This window comes from Stenella coeruleoalba (assembly GCF_951394435.1).
Source record: "Stenella coeruleoalba genome assembly, chromosome: 3".
In the NCBI taxonomy this organism is placed as follows: domain Eukaryota; kingdom Metazoa; phylum Chordata; class Mammalia; order Artiodactyla; family Delphinidae; genus Stenella; species Stenella coeruleoalba.
The window spans coordinates 33804568-33821336 of NC_137148.1; the positions used below are offsets into that span (position 1 = coordinate 33804568).

Here is a 16769-nt window from a genome sequence, read left to right on the forward strand (position 1 = left end):
GGTCAATATTTCCAACGGACAGCCCATAACACCTCACTAGGAAGAGTTGACTGACAAGGACATTTCCAAAATCTGATGCTTTCCTGAAAGTATAATAGAAGTTACTTGAGTAGTGTCCACTAACATAATTTTAGTAAAATGTTTAGTATAATGCTTGGTTTTGGGGAGCTGTCAATAAATTATAGTACAGTGGTATTAATAGCTTTATTTCAATTAATGGTGGTACCAGTGTTGTTGGCTAGGACTCTACAGGAAAAAATAATTTTACAGACAATTTTCAAAATGAGTTATTTGAATGTAGATTGCCTGATGATTAAAGAAGTCATGATTTATAGGCTGAATATATCTAAAGAAATATTTTGTTAATGCAAAAGAGATATTCTTCCTTTCTCCATCTTTTATTTCTGTTTAGGATGAAGGTGCCATGTTTCCTGTTGGGAAAAACATAGTGTATACTTGCAATGAAGGATACTCTCTTGTTGGAGACCCTGTTGCCAGATGTGGAGAAAATTTACAGTGGCTTGTTGGGAAAATGCATTGTCAGAGTGAGTGGCCTTGATTCTAGTATATAATTCAAGATGAAAGAATAGTGTGGAAAGGAATAAATCAGGATAAATAACCGCTTACCATATGCCCATGTCTTGATCTCCTTTTCCTGAAAGGCTTATATGATCCTGTCCAAATTTCAGGACTATCTTGAAAAACCCCTCAGCTTTCTCTAGTTGTTAGCGCTCCTGTTAGGTGAGGCACATTTTATTGCAATTTTAAAGTTTCTGGTGCAAATTAGAATGGGTCAGGGAGCTCAGTTCTGGTTAAGACCATCAGGATGTTCTTTAGAGTTTAATTACCAGGGATTTACCACAATCTACTTCCTTAAATGCTTTTGATCCTATTTTGTTTAGATGTAGCATCTGAGTAAGTGCTTCTGCATGTTGTATCACCCTAACGCTATTTTCTGGTTTCTATCTCAGCTGCGCTACAATATAAGATTCTTCAGCAGATGGATAGACAGCACTACAGGGATGTATTTATCCTATATCAGTTGATCTAGGCTATGTGAGGAAAGTCCTAGTGCACACAGGTACATTTTATTCTCTTGAGTACATACATATTAGTAAAAGTTCTGAGTTGTCAGGTATACATACATTTAGAGTTAGTAGATGCTACCAGTCTTCCAAGTGGTTGTACATCCCGGACAGAATCTGAGAAGTCAAGATTGCTCTGTGTCCTCACCTACACTTGATATTGTCTATCTTAATTTTTTTTTTTAGCTATACTGGTGAGTGTGTAGCAATATCTTATTTTTTAATTTGTATTTCTAAATTTGTATTTCTTCTGATGACTAATGATGTTAAGCCTGTTTTCATATATTTATTGGGTATTTGGATACTTTTTTTGGTGAAGTGGCTGTCTAATCTTTTGGGCATTTTTTCTGTTGGTTTGTTAGTCTTTTTCTTACTGATTTGTAAGGTCTCCTCTTGTTCTCTCTGTTTCTGTCTGTCTTTCTGTCTCTCTGCCCTAGAGTCCTTGGGAAGAAATAAACTATCAATATTGCCAAAATAGAATATAAATATTCCCTAGCTAAGAGTATTAAAATCAAACTTTAGTTCTTTTAAAAGATTAATAAGATACTTCTGCTTGAAAAGCTTCTTTTTCTTTATTGTGTATCTACTGGTGACAAGTTGTCCCAGTATTTGTTCATCTAAAACGTTTTTATTTTATCTTTACTTTTGAAGGATAGTTTTACTGGATAAGGAATTTTAAGTTAGCAGTTATTTTCTTTAAAACCTTTAAAGATTTTATTACATTGCCTTCTGACTTCATTGTTTTTTAGTGAGAAGTCAGCTTTCAAGTTTATTGTTTCTCCTTTGGAAATCGTATTTTTTTGGTCTGGTTGCTTTTAAGATTTTTTATTTTTTTTCTTTTCCAGAAGCAACTCTACTCTGATGTGCCTAGGTGTGATTTTCTTTGTCTTTGTCCTGGTGATCTTCAAAGCGCTCTTGAACCTATGCTTTAATGTCTTTTGTCAGTTTTAGAAAATTCTTCACCTTTGTCCTCAAATATTGCTCTGTCTCATTCTTGCTCACGTCTCCTCATGAGACACAAATTATACATTTTTTAGAATGTATATACATATACATACGTGTGTGTGTGTGTGTGTATATATATATATATATGTCTTTGTTTTGTTCTGTTTTGTTTTGCCATGCCCTGTGTCTTGCAGTATCTTAGTTCCCCAACCAGGGATCGAACCCAGGCCCAAGACAGTGAAAGTGCCGAGTCCTAACCACTGGATTGCCAGGGAATTCCCTACATTTCTTTGTTTTACATCAATTTTTCTCTCTCTGTTTCATTTTAAATATTTTCTATTGATCTATATTCCAGTTTATTAATTCTCTGTACAGTTGTGACAATCTGCTTTCAAGAACTCTACTGAGTTCTTTTTTTAAAAATTTATTTATTTCTTTTTGGCTGCGTTCGGCCTTCATTGTTGTGTGCAGGCTTTCTCTAGCTGCAGCAAGCGGGGGCTACTCTTCCTTGAGTGGGCTTCTCATTGTGGTGGCTTCTCTTGTTGCGGAGCATGGGCTCTAGGCATGCGGGCTTCAGTAGTTGTGGCACATGGGATCAGTAGTTGTGGCTCGCAGGCTCCAGAGCGCAGCCTCAGTAGTTGTGGTGCACGGGCTTAGTTGCTCCATGGCATGTGGGATCTTCCTGGACCAGGGTTCGAGCCCGTGTCCCCTGCATTGGCAGGCAGATTCTTAACCACTGCGCCACCAGGGAAGCCCATCTACTGAGTTCTTAATTTCATTTTCCAGTTCTAGATATTCCATTTGTCTACTTTTCTATACTGTCTAATTCTCTGTTGATATTCTCCATCTTCTAATTTCGTTTTTCCAACATATTAATCATAGTTATTTCATGGTCCATGTCTGTTAACCCCATCATCTGGATCTGCTGTAGATGTTTCTACTGTTTTTTTTTTTTTTTTTTTGCGGTACGCGGGCCTCTCACTGTTGTGGCCTCTCCTGTTGCGGAGCACAGGCTCTGGATGCGCAGGCTCAGAGGCCATGGCTCACGGGCCCAGCCGCTCCACAGCATGTAGGATCTTCCCGGACCGGGGCACGAACCCGTGTCCTCTGTATCAGCAGGCGGACTCTCAACCACTGCACCACCAGGGAAGCCCCTCTATTGTATTTTTGAATGTTAGATTAGTTTTGGTTGAATGCCAGATTTATATGTAAAAAAAATACATATGGATGATGTTTTCTTCCTCTAGAAAAGATTTAGGTTTGTTTCTGGCAAGAACAAGGCTTGTTTATGTCTGCTTTACCTTTATCTTAGGTTGTATCCATTAAGGGGTCATAAGGGAAAGTATGGGATTTCTACTGAGGCTCCTCCTTTGTAACAGGACTGGACTCTAATTTTTGGTCTCCTAGCCCTGTGAGACTGCTAAAAACTCTATGCAGCTATTCAGCCTTTGAGTTGCAGCTTCCTCCTTAGTTTAGCAGCCCTTTAGCACATTAAAAAAAAATGTTTTTTTTCAACTTTACAAATAACCTCAAGGACAGAAGCATTACCAAACGTTGTAATCACTACTTTAGACTTCCCTTTTTCTAGAGTCTTGGGCCTTCAAATTTCCATTGCTCTGATTGTTGTCTGTTGCTCTCAGAAATACTTTTTCTTTAACTTTGTACAGCCTTTCTATATGTCTTAGTGGGAGCATTCGTGTGAAACCAGCAAATGTGTCATGGCCAGAAATAAACAAATCTGAAGCTAAATTATTAGCTTTCTGAAGGCAGATTATGTGACTAGTGTTTTGTGTCCCTAGTAGCACACAGCATATTTGGCAAAATATAGACACTCAATAAATGCTGATTTCGAATGAATGAATGGATTGTCTGATTAAAATGATGCAGAAATAAAGCAGTACTTTGTAGAATATTGTCCAAAGCCCACTAGAGAGATTGGCAAGATTTTTTTTTTTAATCATGAATTCTGACTCGCCTTCCATGACTATGCATGTTTCTCATTCTTCTTGTTTTTTTCAAGTAGAAGATTTGAGCTAATGAATGTGATGGAATAAGAAAAGATAGAACTGGGAAACCAAAAATGATTTAACACTTTTATGGTTGCAAGGTTAAAGGTGGTTCTTTAAAGATTTCAGATAGCAAAATATCTAATTGGGTACATGCTAATGATATGCAAATGAACACAGCTCTTGGGAAATTTCTGGTGGGACTTCACCAGACAAGAAGTAGCTGCTGTAAAAAGTCTGGTTTTAACAGCAGGCTGGACTTCAGGACTCTAAAAGGCTTATTCATTTTAAGTTGTCACATGGCTTTGAGGGCAGGGGTGAGAGAATGGGAACTGTTTTGGCCTTCAGTCATTCATGTCATTAACATGCCAGGCATGCTGGGATATGTCTTTCAGGGCATCCTAAGAGTGAACTCACCTCTTCCTCCTTGTCCTCTAATTAGAAAAAGCAGAACAAGTGTATCAGCACCATTCAAGGCTGTCATTTTTTTTTTTTAAAGATGGTTTAGGAAAGCAGTGACCCTTGTATTCTTCTCTCTTTTCTCTTTAGAAATTGCCTGCGTTCTACCTGCACTGATGGATGGCATACAGAGTCATCCCCACAAACCTTTCTACACCGTTGGTGAGAAGGTGACCTTTTCCTGTTCAGGTGGCACGTCCTTAGAAGGTCCTTCGACATTTCTCTGCGGATCCAGCCTTAAGTGGAGCCCTGAGATGAAGAACGTCCAGTGTGTGCACAAAGGTGAGTGGCTCTTGGGTCTGTCCAAGGACACGTACACTCAGGGAATGAGAGTCCTTGCGGCAGTTCCTCAAGGCACTGAACCTCCAAAGCGGAATCAATCCCTCCATCCCTGCCCTGCTACAAGAAGGTCAGTTCATAGAGTGGGTAACAGACTTTTTTGCACATGGCACAGATAGACTCACAGAATTCAAGGAAAGGCAAGAATAGCCCTGGTGATTCTGAAATTTTAACTTAAATCCTTCACATCAAAGATTAGCTTTCTATTTGTTAAGGTGCCAAGAAAATAAAGAATTTCTAAAAGCTGATTTCTGGTTTCCTCCTGATTTTTAAAAATGTACTTTTATGAAGTCTAGAGTTGAGATCATAATTTATATAAAATTCTGTATGTTTCGTTTTTGGGCTCTTAGAGTTTATTAGTGGTATTGAAATTGAAAATATAAAAGCACTTACATATAACCTTGCAAAGCAGAGTTATTGAAGGAAAAGTAGTGTGGTTTGTGAAGTTGTTCTTATAGGTCGAAATCCAAATATCCAGTATTTTGAACACATGGCAAATTAAAATAGTTTTTAAAAAAATTTTTTATTGGAGTATAGTTGATTTACAATGTTGTGTTAGTTTCGGATGTACAGCAAAGTGAATCAGTTATACATATACATATATCCACTCTTTTTTGGATTCTTTTCCCATATAAGCCATTACAGAGTATTGAGTAGAGTTCCCGGTGCTGTACAGTAGGTCCTTATTTGTTATCTATTTTATACCTAGTAGTGTGTATATGTCAATCCCAATCTCCCAATTTATCCCTCTCCCCCCTTTCCCCCTGATAACCGTAAGTTTGTTTTCTACATCTGTGACTCTATTTCTGTTTTGTAAATAAGTCCATTGGTATAAAATGGTCTTTTAAGAAACTAAGGCAGGAAGAGATTTAGAAAGCCAAACTATTTCTTTTAGAGATACTTAAAATGGGATAGATTTGTTTTCAGAATAACTTCCTCTTTCTTTACATTTTTTTTAAGAAATGGAAAATATTATGTTTGTAACAATTAAAAACAAGAAGAAAATCGCACTTGCATTCTATTTTATATGATATTCTTATTTCTTGAGTATATAATTTTTAATTCGATGCTGAAATTTTTCTTCTATAGTGAAGATGAAGTAGTTGATTCCATGAATAGTAATATTAGGTGAATTAGATCTTCACAATTGAAAAGAGATCACTCTGTGACTGATTGTGTTAAATAGATCACAGAGGACAGAATGGGAGGGCTGCGTGTCCAGTGGAATGGCTGCCCTGCCTGTTCTCACATGTTCTGTAGCTGTCAGAGCAGTGACAACTGCCTTGTTTTCTACATGCACTGAGGTATAACTATGAGTTTATTTGGGATAAAGTAATGGACCTGTACCAATAATGCTAAAATTAAGGAGAACAATGTACAGTTGATGAGGTTGCTCTTTTCTTCCAAATGAGATTATATACTTTATATACTTGTTTTTTTCTGAAATGTCTTTTTCAGTCACTTTATAACACATTTGGTATGAATTTTCTCCCACTCAGTAGCAAATCCTATTAAGGTTTTAATTAAGGATGTTTTTCAGATCTGTGTGTTTTTCAGAAGACTTAGATAACAATAATAACTACCCTTAACATAAGCCTATAACAAACCAAAAGTTCCAGGTTTGTCAGCCTCCAGAGTTTGAAAATACCTGATGTACAAGTATTTAGTCTTTTTTATATTGTGGTAAAATATACACAACATACAATTTACCATTTTAACCATTTAAAAATGTGCAATTCAGTAGCATTAAGTACATTCCCATTATTGTTCAACCATCGTTGTCATCCGTCTCCAGAGCTTTTCCATCTTCCCAAACTGAAACTCTGTATCCATTAAACACTAGCCCGTTATTTATCCGCACCCGCATCAGTACTTAGTCTTGATGGGAAGATATTTGATTTTAAAATAGTAAACGTACATACTGTAGGTGGGTCCTAAGAGTGTGTTTACTTGGTTAGTCAAGCCATGAAGATAACAAAGCTATATTCTTTTTAAATGCAAAAGTCTTTGGTGTAGGTAATTCTACAAGCGATTTTCCGCAAAGAAATTATAATAACTTTTAGAAAATATTTAAAATTTGAAATTCTATCCTTATGAACAGTTAGCAAATAAACTGCTAATAATAATACAGAACTAATGTACATGGCTTAATCACTGAACTTCAGTTTTGGTCCATTTAGATCAGACTTTCCCAACCCCAGCACTACTGGAATTTGAGCCCTGATAATTCTTTGTGTGGGAGCCTGTCCTGTGCCTTATCTGATGTTTGGCAGAATCCCTGGTCTCTGCTCACTAGATGCCAGTAGCGTCTCACAGGGGTGACAACCAAAAATGTCTGTTGACATTGCCAAATGTCCCCAGGGGCAAACATTTGCCCCTGGTTGAGAAGCATTGATCTAGATAATACCATTAAAATATTTTATTTTGGAATTACTTAGGATTTCAGAAAATTTGCAAGTATAGTTTCCATATACCCTTTACCCATCTTCCCATAATATTAACACCTTACATACCTTGACACAATTTAGTTGGTCAAAACCAAGACATTAATATTAAATAGTACCATACTATTGACTACACTACAGACTCTATTCATACATCACCGTTTTTCCACCGATATCCTTTTCATGGTCTAGGATCCAATTCAGGATACTACGTTGCATTTAAGATAATACCATTTCAAATTGGGCGATTGGGATTGACATGTATACACTGATATGTATAAAATTGATGACTAACAAGCACCTGCTGTGTAAAAAAAAATAAAAGATAATACCATTTCAAAGAAAAATGTTTAAAGAATAAGTACTTGCTAGAGACCTTGCTGGACACGGCAGGCATACTTCACCTTGCTACCATTTTTACAAGTTTATACCTTCCTTGTTCGTGAGATTTTCCTGTCATGTCTAAAGCTCTTATGTTTTCCGAAGTAAGGAAGTATTCCATAGTTTGTGCACCCATAAAAACACATCCTGCAGACAAATGACCTTTATAGATATATCCAGCAGGTAGCTAGTTTTATGATGCAAAAGTGTATGCCACTGAATTCCATTGTAATGAAGCTGGCAGGAGGTGGAAATTGCAGGGTGGTGTAGACTGTTCACATTGTAGGCAGGCATAGCCTAGGCCGTGGCAAATTATGCTCTTGTAAGTTGGACCAAAGTGTTTTCCTGTCAAAACTGGAATGATGATTGGCTTTCTATCAGTTTGTAAGAAACATAAAATAAAGGAAAGGATTTTATTAATGTAAGTACCTCCAGACATTTAGTCACTGTTGAGGGGAGACCACTTGGACATTTACATGTAAGAGGTTATTATAGTTGTCCTTGAGATACTGAGAGTTCTTCTTGTATAGGTCAAGTGATGGTATGCTTTCTGTCTCATTATAGGCACAGTGGGCAAAATACGTCCACATAACAAACAGTTTTTAAACCCCCATGTACTTGATGAAAGGGAGCCTACTCTATGGGCCTTCAATTCAGACAAACATGGACTTCAATCCTGGCTTGGCCAATTTGTTAACTAGCATGAATTTCCTAACTTTTCTGTCTCTTAGTTTCATCATCTCTTAAATGGGCACTTATTAAGGGGATTAAATATCACAATGTATAAAAAGGGCAGGGCCAAGAGTAAATGCTCAAGAAATGGTAGCTATTATGACCAATGAAATTGGGTGGTCCTAGGAATGCTCTAGCTCTTGTAAAATGCTTTATAGCTTTATTTTTTACTGTACAAACTTGTTGCAGTTGAGAATATTACAGAGCCTGGTTCAACAATTAAAATAATACCTTGTTTGCTCTGAAGAAGCTTTTCACCTAATAATTGCCTCTCCATTATTGTTTTCTTTTAGATGCCCCTTTGGCACCGGAAGTGCCTGAATGTCAGCGCTGGGAGAAACTGCAGAATTCAAGATGTGTTTGTAAAATGCCTTATGAATGTGGGTAAGCTCTGTCTTCTTCTCTGTTTTATTTAAAATAGATGGGATGATTTCTTAATGCCATTTGAAGCAACATGGATGGACCTAGAGATTGTCATACTAACTGAAGTCAGTCAGACAGAGAGAGACAAATATCGTATGATATCACTTATATGCGGAATCTAAAAAAAAAATTGATACAAATGAACTTATCTGCAAAATAGAAACAGACTCACGGACTTAGAGAACGAACTTATGGTTACCGGGGGGAAAGGGTGCAGAGGATGGATAGTTAGGGAGTTTGGGATTGACATGTACACACTGCTATATTTAAAATAGGTAACCAACAAGGACCTACTGCATAGCACAGGGAACTCTGCTCAGTATTATGTAACAACCTAAATGGGAAAAGAATTTGAAAAAGAATAGATACATGTATATGTATAACTGAATCACTTTGCTGTACACCTGAAACTGACACAACATTGTTAATAAACTATACCCCAATATAAAATAAAAAAGTTAACAAATAATAATTAAATTAAAAAAATAGATGGCATGATTTCTTAGATGCCAGTCTCTGTTAGCTCAAAGATGTTACTTACCATGGGTTAAGGGTCTTTGCATTTCAGTCCAGTCCATTTGCTGCTTGTTATTTGCCTGGGTCACCAGGACTGACCATTGGTGGCGTTAGGCAGTGATCTAATCTGGCTGGTGAGAAAGGCTGAAGGACTGCTTGAGACCGCTTGTTCTCTACATAAAATGGGGCAAAATGACAAAACCGTCACCTGAGGATTTAGAGCTTGAGGAGATTGGGGCTGAAATTCCCATGAGACGTAAACTCTTAAAGATACCAAGAGAAACAAAAGCAGCCACTTTTCTGATTCTTGAAATATGTTTATTTCTAGATTTGCATTCTAAGAACACCACCACACTTGAAATCACTCCATTGTAGAAAGATATCTGGAGTAATTACTGGTTGTTGGATACAGAGGGCATGATTAAATTGAGACAAGAGGAGGTTTACTGGTGGGACTATTTACAGAAATGTGGGCAGAGTAAAGAAAACTGCAAGCCACGGGGCAGTATTCCTGGACTGGTAGCAGTTCGGGTTTATAGTATCTCCGTGCCCAAGCCAGAAGGCGTGAGAGAGGAGCACTTACGAAAACCTGTTGACAGAGCGCTAGTTGAGGAAGAGTTGAGTCCCTCATTTGGGGCCCTCAGAGATCCCCAGCAGTGAGCCAGGGGAATAAAACCCCCCATTGTACCCTCTTCTCTCCCTCCAGTCTCTTGCCAGACTCCCCCATTGATCAAACACCCCTGAAGCTAGAGGACAAGGAAGTCTATTGATGTGGTCCATACGTGTCAGCCTCCCAGGCAGGGTGGAGAAGAGTGGAGGGTGAATCTGGAGAGGCAAATGGAAGATATCCAGTCCCCAGGACTTACTGGCCATCTTTAAGGTTAAGAATCAAAACACGAATTATTAGCCAATTACTTGGCTTTCAATTAGTATGGTCACCAAAACACATCTTCTTGAACACCTACATTGGGTAACGATGACTATGGTGGTATCTTATAAGAAGTAACTTCTCATGTGAAGGAGAACATAAAACTGAATAGCATAAGTGGAAATGGTCAGCCCAGAATCTTCTGACTGTGCTGTTATTCTCTATTAATCATTGTTTGCTTTGACTCACTTTCATCCTCTTTCCAACTTCTCTGATTCATTGAGTTTATCTGCAGCCTGTTTATAAATATGGTAAGAGTTTTAACATCAGATACTGATAACAAGATAGATGGCCTTGTAAGTTCTCTGCCCTTTAAGCTGTTCTGCGTACTTCTATGTAAAGTTTAAATAAACAGATAAAAAAGAAATACTAGGATTTGTTTCTGTTATGTAAATGTCCAAATAAATTTAACTCTTGTTCAGAGAAGTAAACATTAGAGCTAAATATATATAAGTAAATATAGATTCGGTTTATTATTCAAAACAGCCTTGCTGTCTAGGGTTTCGCTACAGTAATTGTTTCCTTACCCATCAGCATTCAGAAATGTGGTTGTTTTTATTAGTGACATTTCAAATAGTTGGCACTATTTTAACACCAATGCATACGAAAAAAAGTAACCCATTTTATGGAGATATTTCTAAACTATTTTGTAAACGTAGATACTCTAAAAATAGCGTTGAAAAATAGAGTTCATTTTCCCTTGAGGATTCAGTCATCAGCTGTGGATAATGCTATAATATGGACCTGAACTCTCAGGGCTGCTGGCTTGGGAGGAGGTACTTTCTTCTGCAGCCAGTGGTCCCATTTGACTCCCATTCCTCTGAGTGTTTTGATCTTTGCTAATTTTCTGTCTCCTTCTTTGTCGTCAATCTACCATCTGTGGCTAGCAGACGTTGCCTTCTCTTCTAATTTGCTGTATCCGATCTGTTCTAGATGAAACTACATTGACACTAGATATCTAAGCTTGTAAAACCTGTGAGTAAATAAAGAGCAAAATATGTTCATTTTGAAGATTGGAGGGGGTTGGGCCCTAGTAATGCGGGGCATTTGCATTTCTGTTCCATCTTTTTGCTGTAGGTGACAACATCTGAGTCATCGAACCCAGAGCCTCACCTTTCACTTCTCATTCTCAGCTTTGAAGAAAGAAAATCTTGTAAATAAAGTAATTTAAAAAATTTGTTTCAGATCCTCCTTGGATGTGTGTGCTCGAGATGAGAGAAGCAAAAGGATACTGCCTCTGACAGTTTGCAAGATTCATGTTCTCCAATGTCAGGGTAGAAATTACACTGTTGCTGGTAGGGAGAGCTGTACTCTACCTGCCTCAGCTGAGAAAGCTTGCGGTGTGTGTCCACTATGGGGAAAATGTGACGGTAAGGGGCATTTCATATTTGTAGCTACAAAAATGCTCAAGTAATAGGAGTGAAGTTTTCTAGTTTAGCGGCAGATCAAAGCACATCCCTGAGGATATCAAAGACTCCGACTGGTCTGAGCATGAACTATCCTCCCTGACTGCCTTCCCCGGGGAGGGGGTCGATCAAGAACTCTCCCTGATGGTCTGAATGTCCTCCCAAACATCACGTTCCACCTTCATGATTTTTGCTCTGTCCTTGTATTAGCCATATTATGTACTCATTCAAAAAGAAACAGACTCCCATAAAAATAACAATTTTTAAAAGAAGAAACGTTATATCACATTTTTAATAGGAAATGTCCCTTGCCATAAATATTGGGTAACCATGAAAATACATACAATGAAACAAAACAAGGTAGGAGATTCTAGCCAGAGGCTGCTCAAAGCTTGGAGGATGAAGCTTCCTTGTGATAAAGGGTGTTTAGCAAGTGTCAGGGGTGTGTTGAAAGCACACCCGTGCCAAGCTGACACTTTCTCCTAGAAGCAATCAGAAGGATGTGAAGAGAATAGAAAAGGAGGTACTACATTCTCAAGCTGTGATTCCGTACTTGCTGGTGCTGTGTCCAGGTAGCAATGATCTTGACAACCAGCACTGGCCAGCCCTCCTCCGCGGGGGGGAGGAGTTGGGTCGCCAGAGCCAAGTCACCGTCCTTAGTTTCCCCATCTGTCAAGTTGGGAGCCGGACGGTGCGATCTTGATCTGTAAGGTCTCTGCTAGATCCTCAGGCCCTCCTTTTCCTGGCCGGTACCCGCTGGGCACCTTTCCCCTCACTCCCGTCCCATTTGCAGCAGAGACGATGACACATATAGGCACGTCTGGGTCACTTTCGGTTTGGCAGTCACCACAGTGGTCTGGCAGACCTGGTTACCCTCCTTCTGGGGACGCCTGGCTGGTGTGTTCCAGCCTCGCACCTTCAGTGCACACACGGCTTTCCTCCCCGACTCGTTTCTGATGGGTCTTTATGGGGCATGAGGCCTTTTGCATCTCATGCCCTCTCTCTCTCAAAGCAAGTTAATTCTTCTCTTGTCTCCCTCTGTTTGAGCCTCGCAGCCCGGCGTTTTGCTGAGGTCTCTGCATTTGGTCTGGGCGTTGAGGGGTCACACCGGGGGTTTGGGCCCCCCCTGTGCAGCGCGTGGAGGAGAGAACCGCTCCGCGGGGGTCCCATCGATAGGAAGCCTGGCAGCAGCCTCAAAACCTGCTTATTCTGTCGGAGTAGAGCGAAATGCCTCCCTTGCCCAATTCTGCAGCTTTTCCTGGGGGTCCGGGAGAGGGGAGGGTAATTGACTGCATCACGCGAGGCAGGAGCGTCTACAGCTCTCCAATTACCAAACATCACGACTTTGGACGTGATGCGCCTTGTCTTCCCCACCTCCACCATGGGCCACCAAGCCTCTCTCGCTTCTTTTTCCAGCCCAGAGCAGCAAATGTGTCTGCAGAGCCGCCTCGGAGTGCGAGGAAACAGGGTTCAGCGTCTGCGTGGAGGCGAATGGCAGGGAGCGGACGATGACAGAGTGTGAGGCCGGCGTCCTGAGGTGCCGAGGTCAGAGCATCTCCGTCACCAGCATCCGGCCCTGCGCCGCCGAAGCCCCGTAGCTCCCGGTGCCGGTGGGCCTGCTCGCAGCCCCGTGGCCGAGTTAAAACCTTTGCACGCCCGGCCCTGTAGACAGCTGCTCAGCACGCGGCCCATTCTTTCTCCTTCCACTCCGGATCCACTTCTCCCAATCCCCAGGCCCTGCATAATTACACAAGCCTTTGTTCTCCCAAACCTGAATCCAGATCCTCTTTTTCTTGTCTTTTTAAATGTCAGTCAGGCTGAAGGATATTGATGAACCTTTGAAGGACCTGTATGTTCTTGGAAAAATTGCTGACTTCTCTGGACCTTGACTTTTTTTTAATCTGAAAATTAGAGGGTTGGACTAGAGAAATCTGAATGCTCTATGATTCTTTTTAGTATGGTTAAAAGAACCGACCAGAACACACCCTACAAATTGATTATGAAAACAGAAAGATTAGAGAGGCTGGCTTCGGCTCAGTGAAACTGAATACAAAGGGGACCTTGAATGGAAAAAGGCAGATACAATGATTCCATGCCAAGCACCACACCTAGAGATCCCTAATCTTGTCAGGAGGTTGAATCACTGCTATCAGAGTGGAATCCATCATGTTACGGTCATAGGGGCACCTTCTACTTTCTTGTCTGAGAACAAGTATTTACAATTGAGGCTTCTCTCTGGAGCTTTTCTTGTGTTTTCCAAACACAAGACCTGTAATTTGTCCCCCTCCTCCCCTTTCCTTTTGTAGGAAGCATCATTCATGCCTGAGCTATTGAGCGATTGCATATTTGGGAGAAGTGTTCTCTAACGTGGATACGTACTTAGATTTTTCAGGGTGCTCTACAGGTAGATCCATCTGTTTATTCCCTATTCATCTTTCATCAAAACAAAATAACAGCTGTAGTTGATGAAATGAGTGGGCTTCAATGGAATTTAAAATATGCTTTTATATACAAATAATATCTCTGTATTTTTCTGATACATTTCAATGAAACTTTAGTTTAAATGACAATGATTAAAAAACCCATTAAAGATACTATACTTTGGAATTTTAAAATCTGTGTTATGTTTAATTTTAAAGACTTTCCATGAAGGATGGCTAATGTGCTCTTTTTTATATTTTTAAAATTTTCGAACTACTTTATTGAGGTATGATTGACATGTAAAGAGCTGTACATGAGTTTGGGGATAAGTATACATCTGTGAAACCATCACCACCATCCAGACCATAAACATATCCAACATCTCCCAAAGTTTCCTCCCACCCTCATTATTATTATTATTATGGTAAGAACACTTAACATAAGATCTTTCCTGTTAGAAAATGTTAAGTGTACATTATAGCATTGATAGCTACAGGCACTGTGCTGTACAGTAGGTTTCTAGAACTCATTTACCTTGCATAACTGAAATTTGACATCTTTTGACCATCACTTCCCCATTTTCCCCTGCCCCTAGCCCCTGGCAACCACCATTCTACTCTGCTCCATGAGTTTGACTGTTTTATATACCTTCTAAAAGTGAGATTATACAGTATTTATCTTTTTGTATTTGGCTTATTTCATTCAGCATCATGTCCTCCAGGTCTATCCAAGAGATGAGTGAATAGTTGGTGGAGAAGGAGGGGACCAGTGAATGAGGTTGCAGAGAGTTGCTGTCTTGAAATACGAAATTTCATGCCTTTTTAAGTTTTCCGAACATCCTTATACTTGACCTTTCCTCTAGTTGGACAGAGACCTTCACAATTGTCTATGCGCGAATTAGGATCGTGGCAGCAGGGCTGCAAGAAGAAAGTAACTTTCAACATTAAGACTTCAAACACGTTTTGAAACTTCCAAAATAAGTTCTTGAACATCTGAAGAGAAGGCTTTGAGGAAAGCTGAGAGGACTGTTTATGCCATGAAAATTGACTGCAATGAGAGCAGAGGGAGTGTGAGAATGTCCCCATCTGCCCTTCCCTCTGCCTCAGCCCAGGTGAGGGACACTTGGGCTGGGATGGGATCTAGCCTTGGGAGAGAAGGCAGAAAGTGCTGAAGTTAAAGTCATCTGGACCTAGCAGGGGACAGAGGGAGAGGAGGGAATCAGCTGGTGCATCGACCAGTTTCAGGGAGCTCCATGGGAGCTCAGTCACATGCTACTGGCCATCACTCACATTTTAAGTGGACACTGTAAGTCACCTGGGCAGAGACGCTGCTTTGGAAGGTCTAATTGCATCGGAGTGTGCCTTCTTGTGACACTCTACACATTTCCTAATAATTGACCAACAGAAGTGCTGCTTATCAATGCCCTGAGATTTACTGAGCCCCATCTTAACTGCTCTGTATGGAACCTCCCTCCCAACAGCAACAGTCCAGGGTGCTTGTAAGTCCCTTGAAACAGAGGGAATTTTCTTGGTATTCAGGTGGGGTACAGTGGGGACGCGAACTCTTGAGCTGGAACTCTTGAGTTGCCTAGCAACAAGCCAGGTAACTGGCTCATTTGATTGAGAGCTCCCCCTCTCAGCTAGGCAGGTCATTGCTAATCTCAGCTTCATATGGGACTTGTGAGTCCATCCTGTTGTTAAGTAGCCACTCAGAGCTGCAGGTGCTGAGCGGCTGGCTTACTCAACATTCCCTGAAAGAGCAGCACATAAATTATTAATCACTTTTCCTTTTGGTTAAGATATGTGGATTCATCAATATGTTTGGACCGACCCCACAGTTATCATTTGTTCTATATTTTTTTCTATACCTACCAACATTTCTTACACCCTCATACTCACACACATACTGACCCACCACAGGCGTTTGGATTATTTGTAAGATGAGCATAATAGCTAGTGAAGGTGGTCATCGTAAATTTGAAGATAAAGGAAGATGTTACATACTTAGGGTGTTCAGGTGTATCTACGACTCTTTCTTTCTCTGAGTTAGGAGAGGAGGAGGAGACACAAGAGGAGAGAAGAGAAATGAAAAGAAGGGAGCGGGGGAGGGAGAGAGGGGAAGATTGGAGCATCCTTAGTACAGGAGTGGCAGAATTGAGCCGCTGCATTAGTCCTGCTACCTACCAGTCCACTGAGACTTTTCTTCCTTGATGGACTAGTTAAAGTGTATTCAATACTTTAGCTAGAAATGGAATGACCTGTTCTCTTTCAGATCACTGAGCCAGAAAGCAACCGCAGTAGGAGGAAATTTCCGTTAATATCTGAGAAACCCGAGGCATATGCATGCTTTTCAATTACCTTGGTCTTTCAGGCAGTTCACACATTTGGGGACAAGGAAGCTGATGGCATGATAGGAGTCCCTGCTGTGACCACCAAAGCGCCTACAATTTGTCTTTTTATTTATTCCTGTCAGGCAAAGCTCCAGCTTTATCCTCAAAACATCAATCATGTAAAAAAATTTGCTTTTTTCATCCAAGGGTTAACAAGACTAGATGGGAAGACTGTCGTTTCAGAAGGGGTGGGCTGAAGGTGAAAAGGTGGGCACAAGAAGGAACAATAAAATGTTCTTTTTGATTCACAGGCTGAGGACAATTTCCTGTGAAAGGACAAACATTAAGAACTACT

The 16769-nt window shown here is 40.2% G+C and overlaps 1 protein-coding gene across 2 annotated transcripts in view; it reads left to right on the forward strand.

Moving 5' to 3' along the window:
- C7 (complement C7) overlaps nt 1–14285 on the forward strand; it is a 53665-nt gene extending 39380 nt beyond the window's left edge. Inside the window, exons 14-18 of one of the 2 annotated variants that reach the window (XM_079918539.1) lie at nt 413–545; nt 4586–4777; nt 8685–8775; nt 11444–11628; nt 13081–14285. In XM_079918539.1, the coding sequence (XP_079774665.1) occupies nt 413–545; nt 4586–4777; nt 8685–8775; nt 11444–11628; nt 13081–13262 (783 nt within the window). In that variant the 3' untranslated portion in view covers nt 13263–14285. The other variant, XM_079918540.1, reaches the window with a different exon arrangement.
- The last annotated feature ends 2484 nt before the right edge of the window (nt 14286–16769 follow it).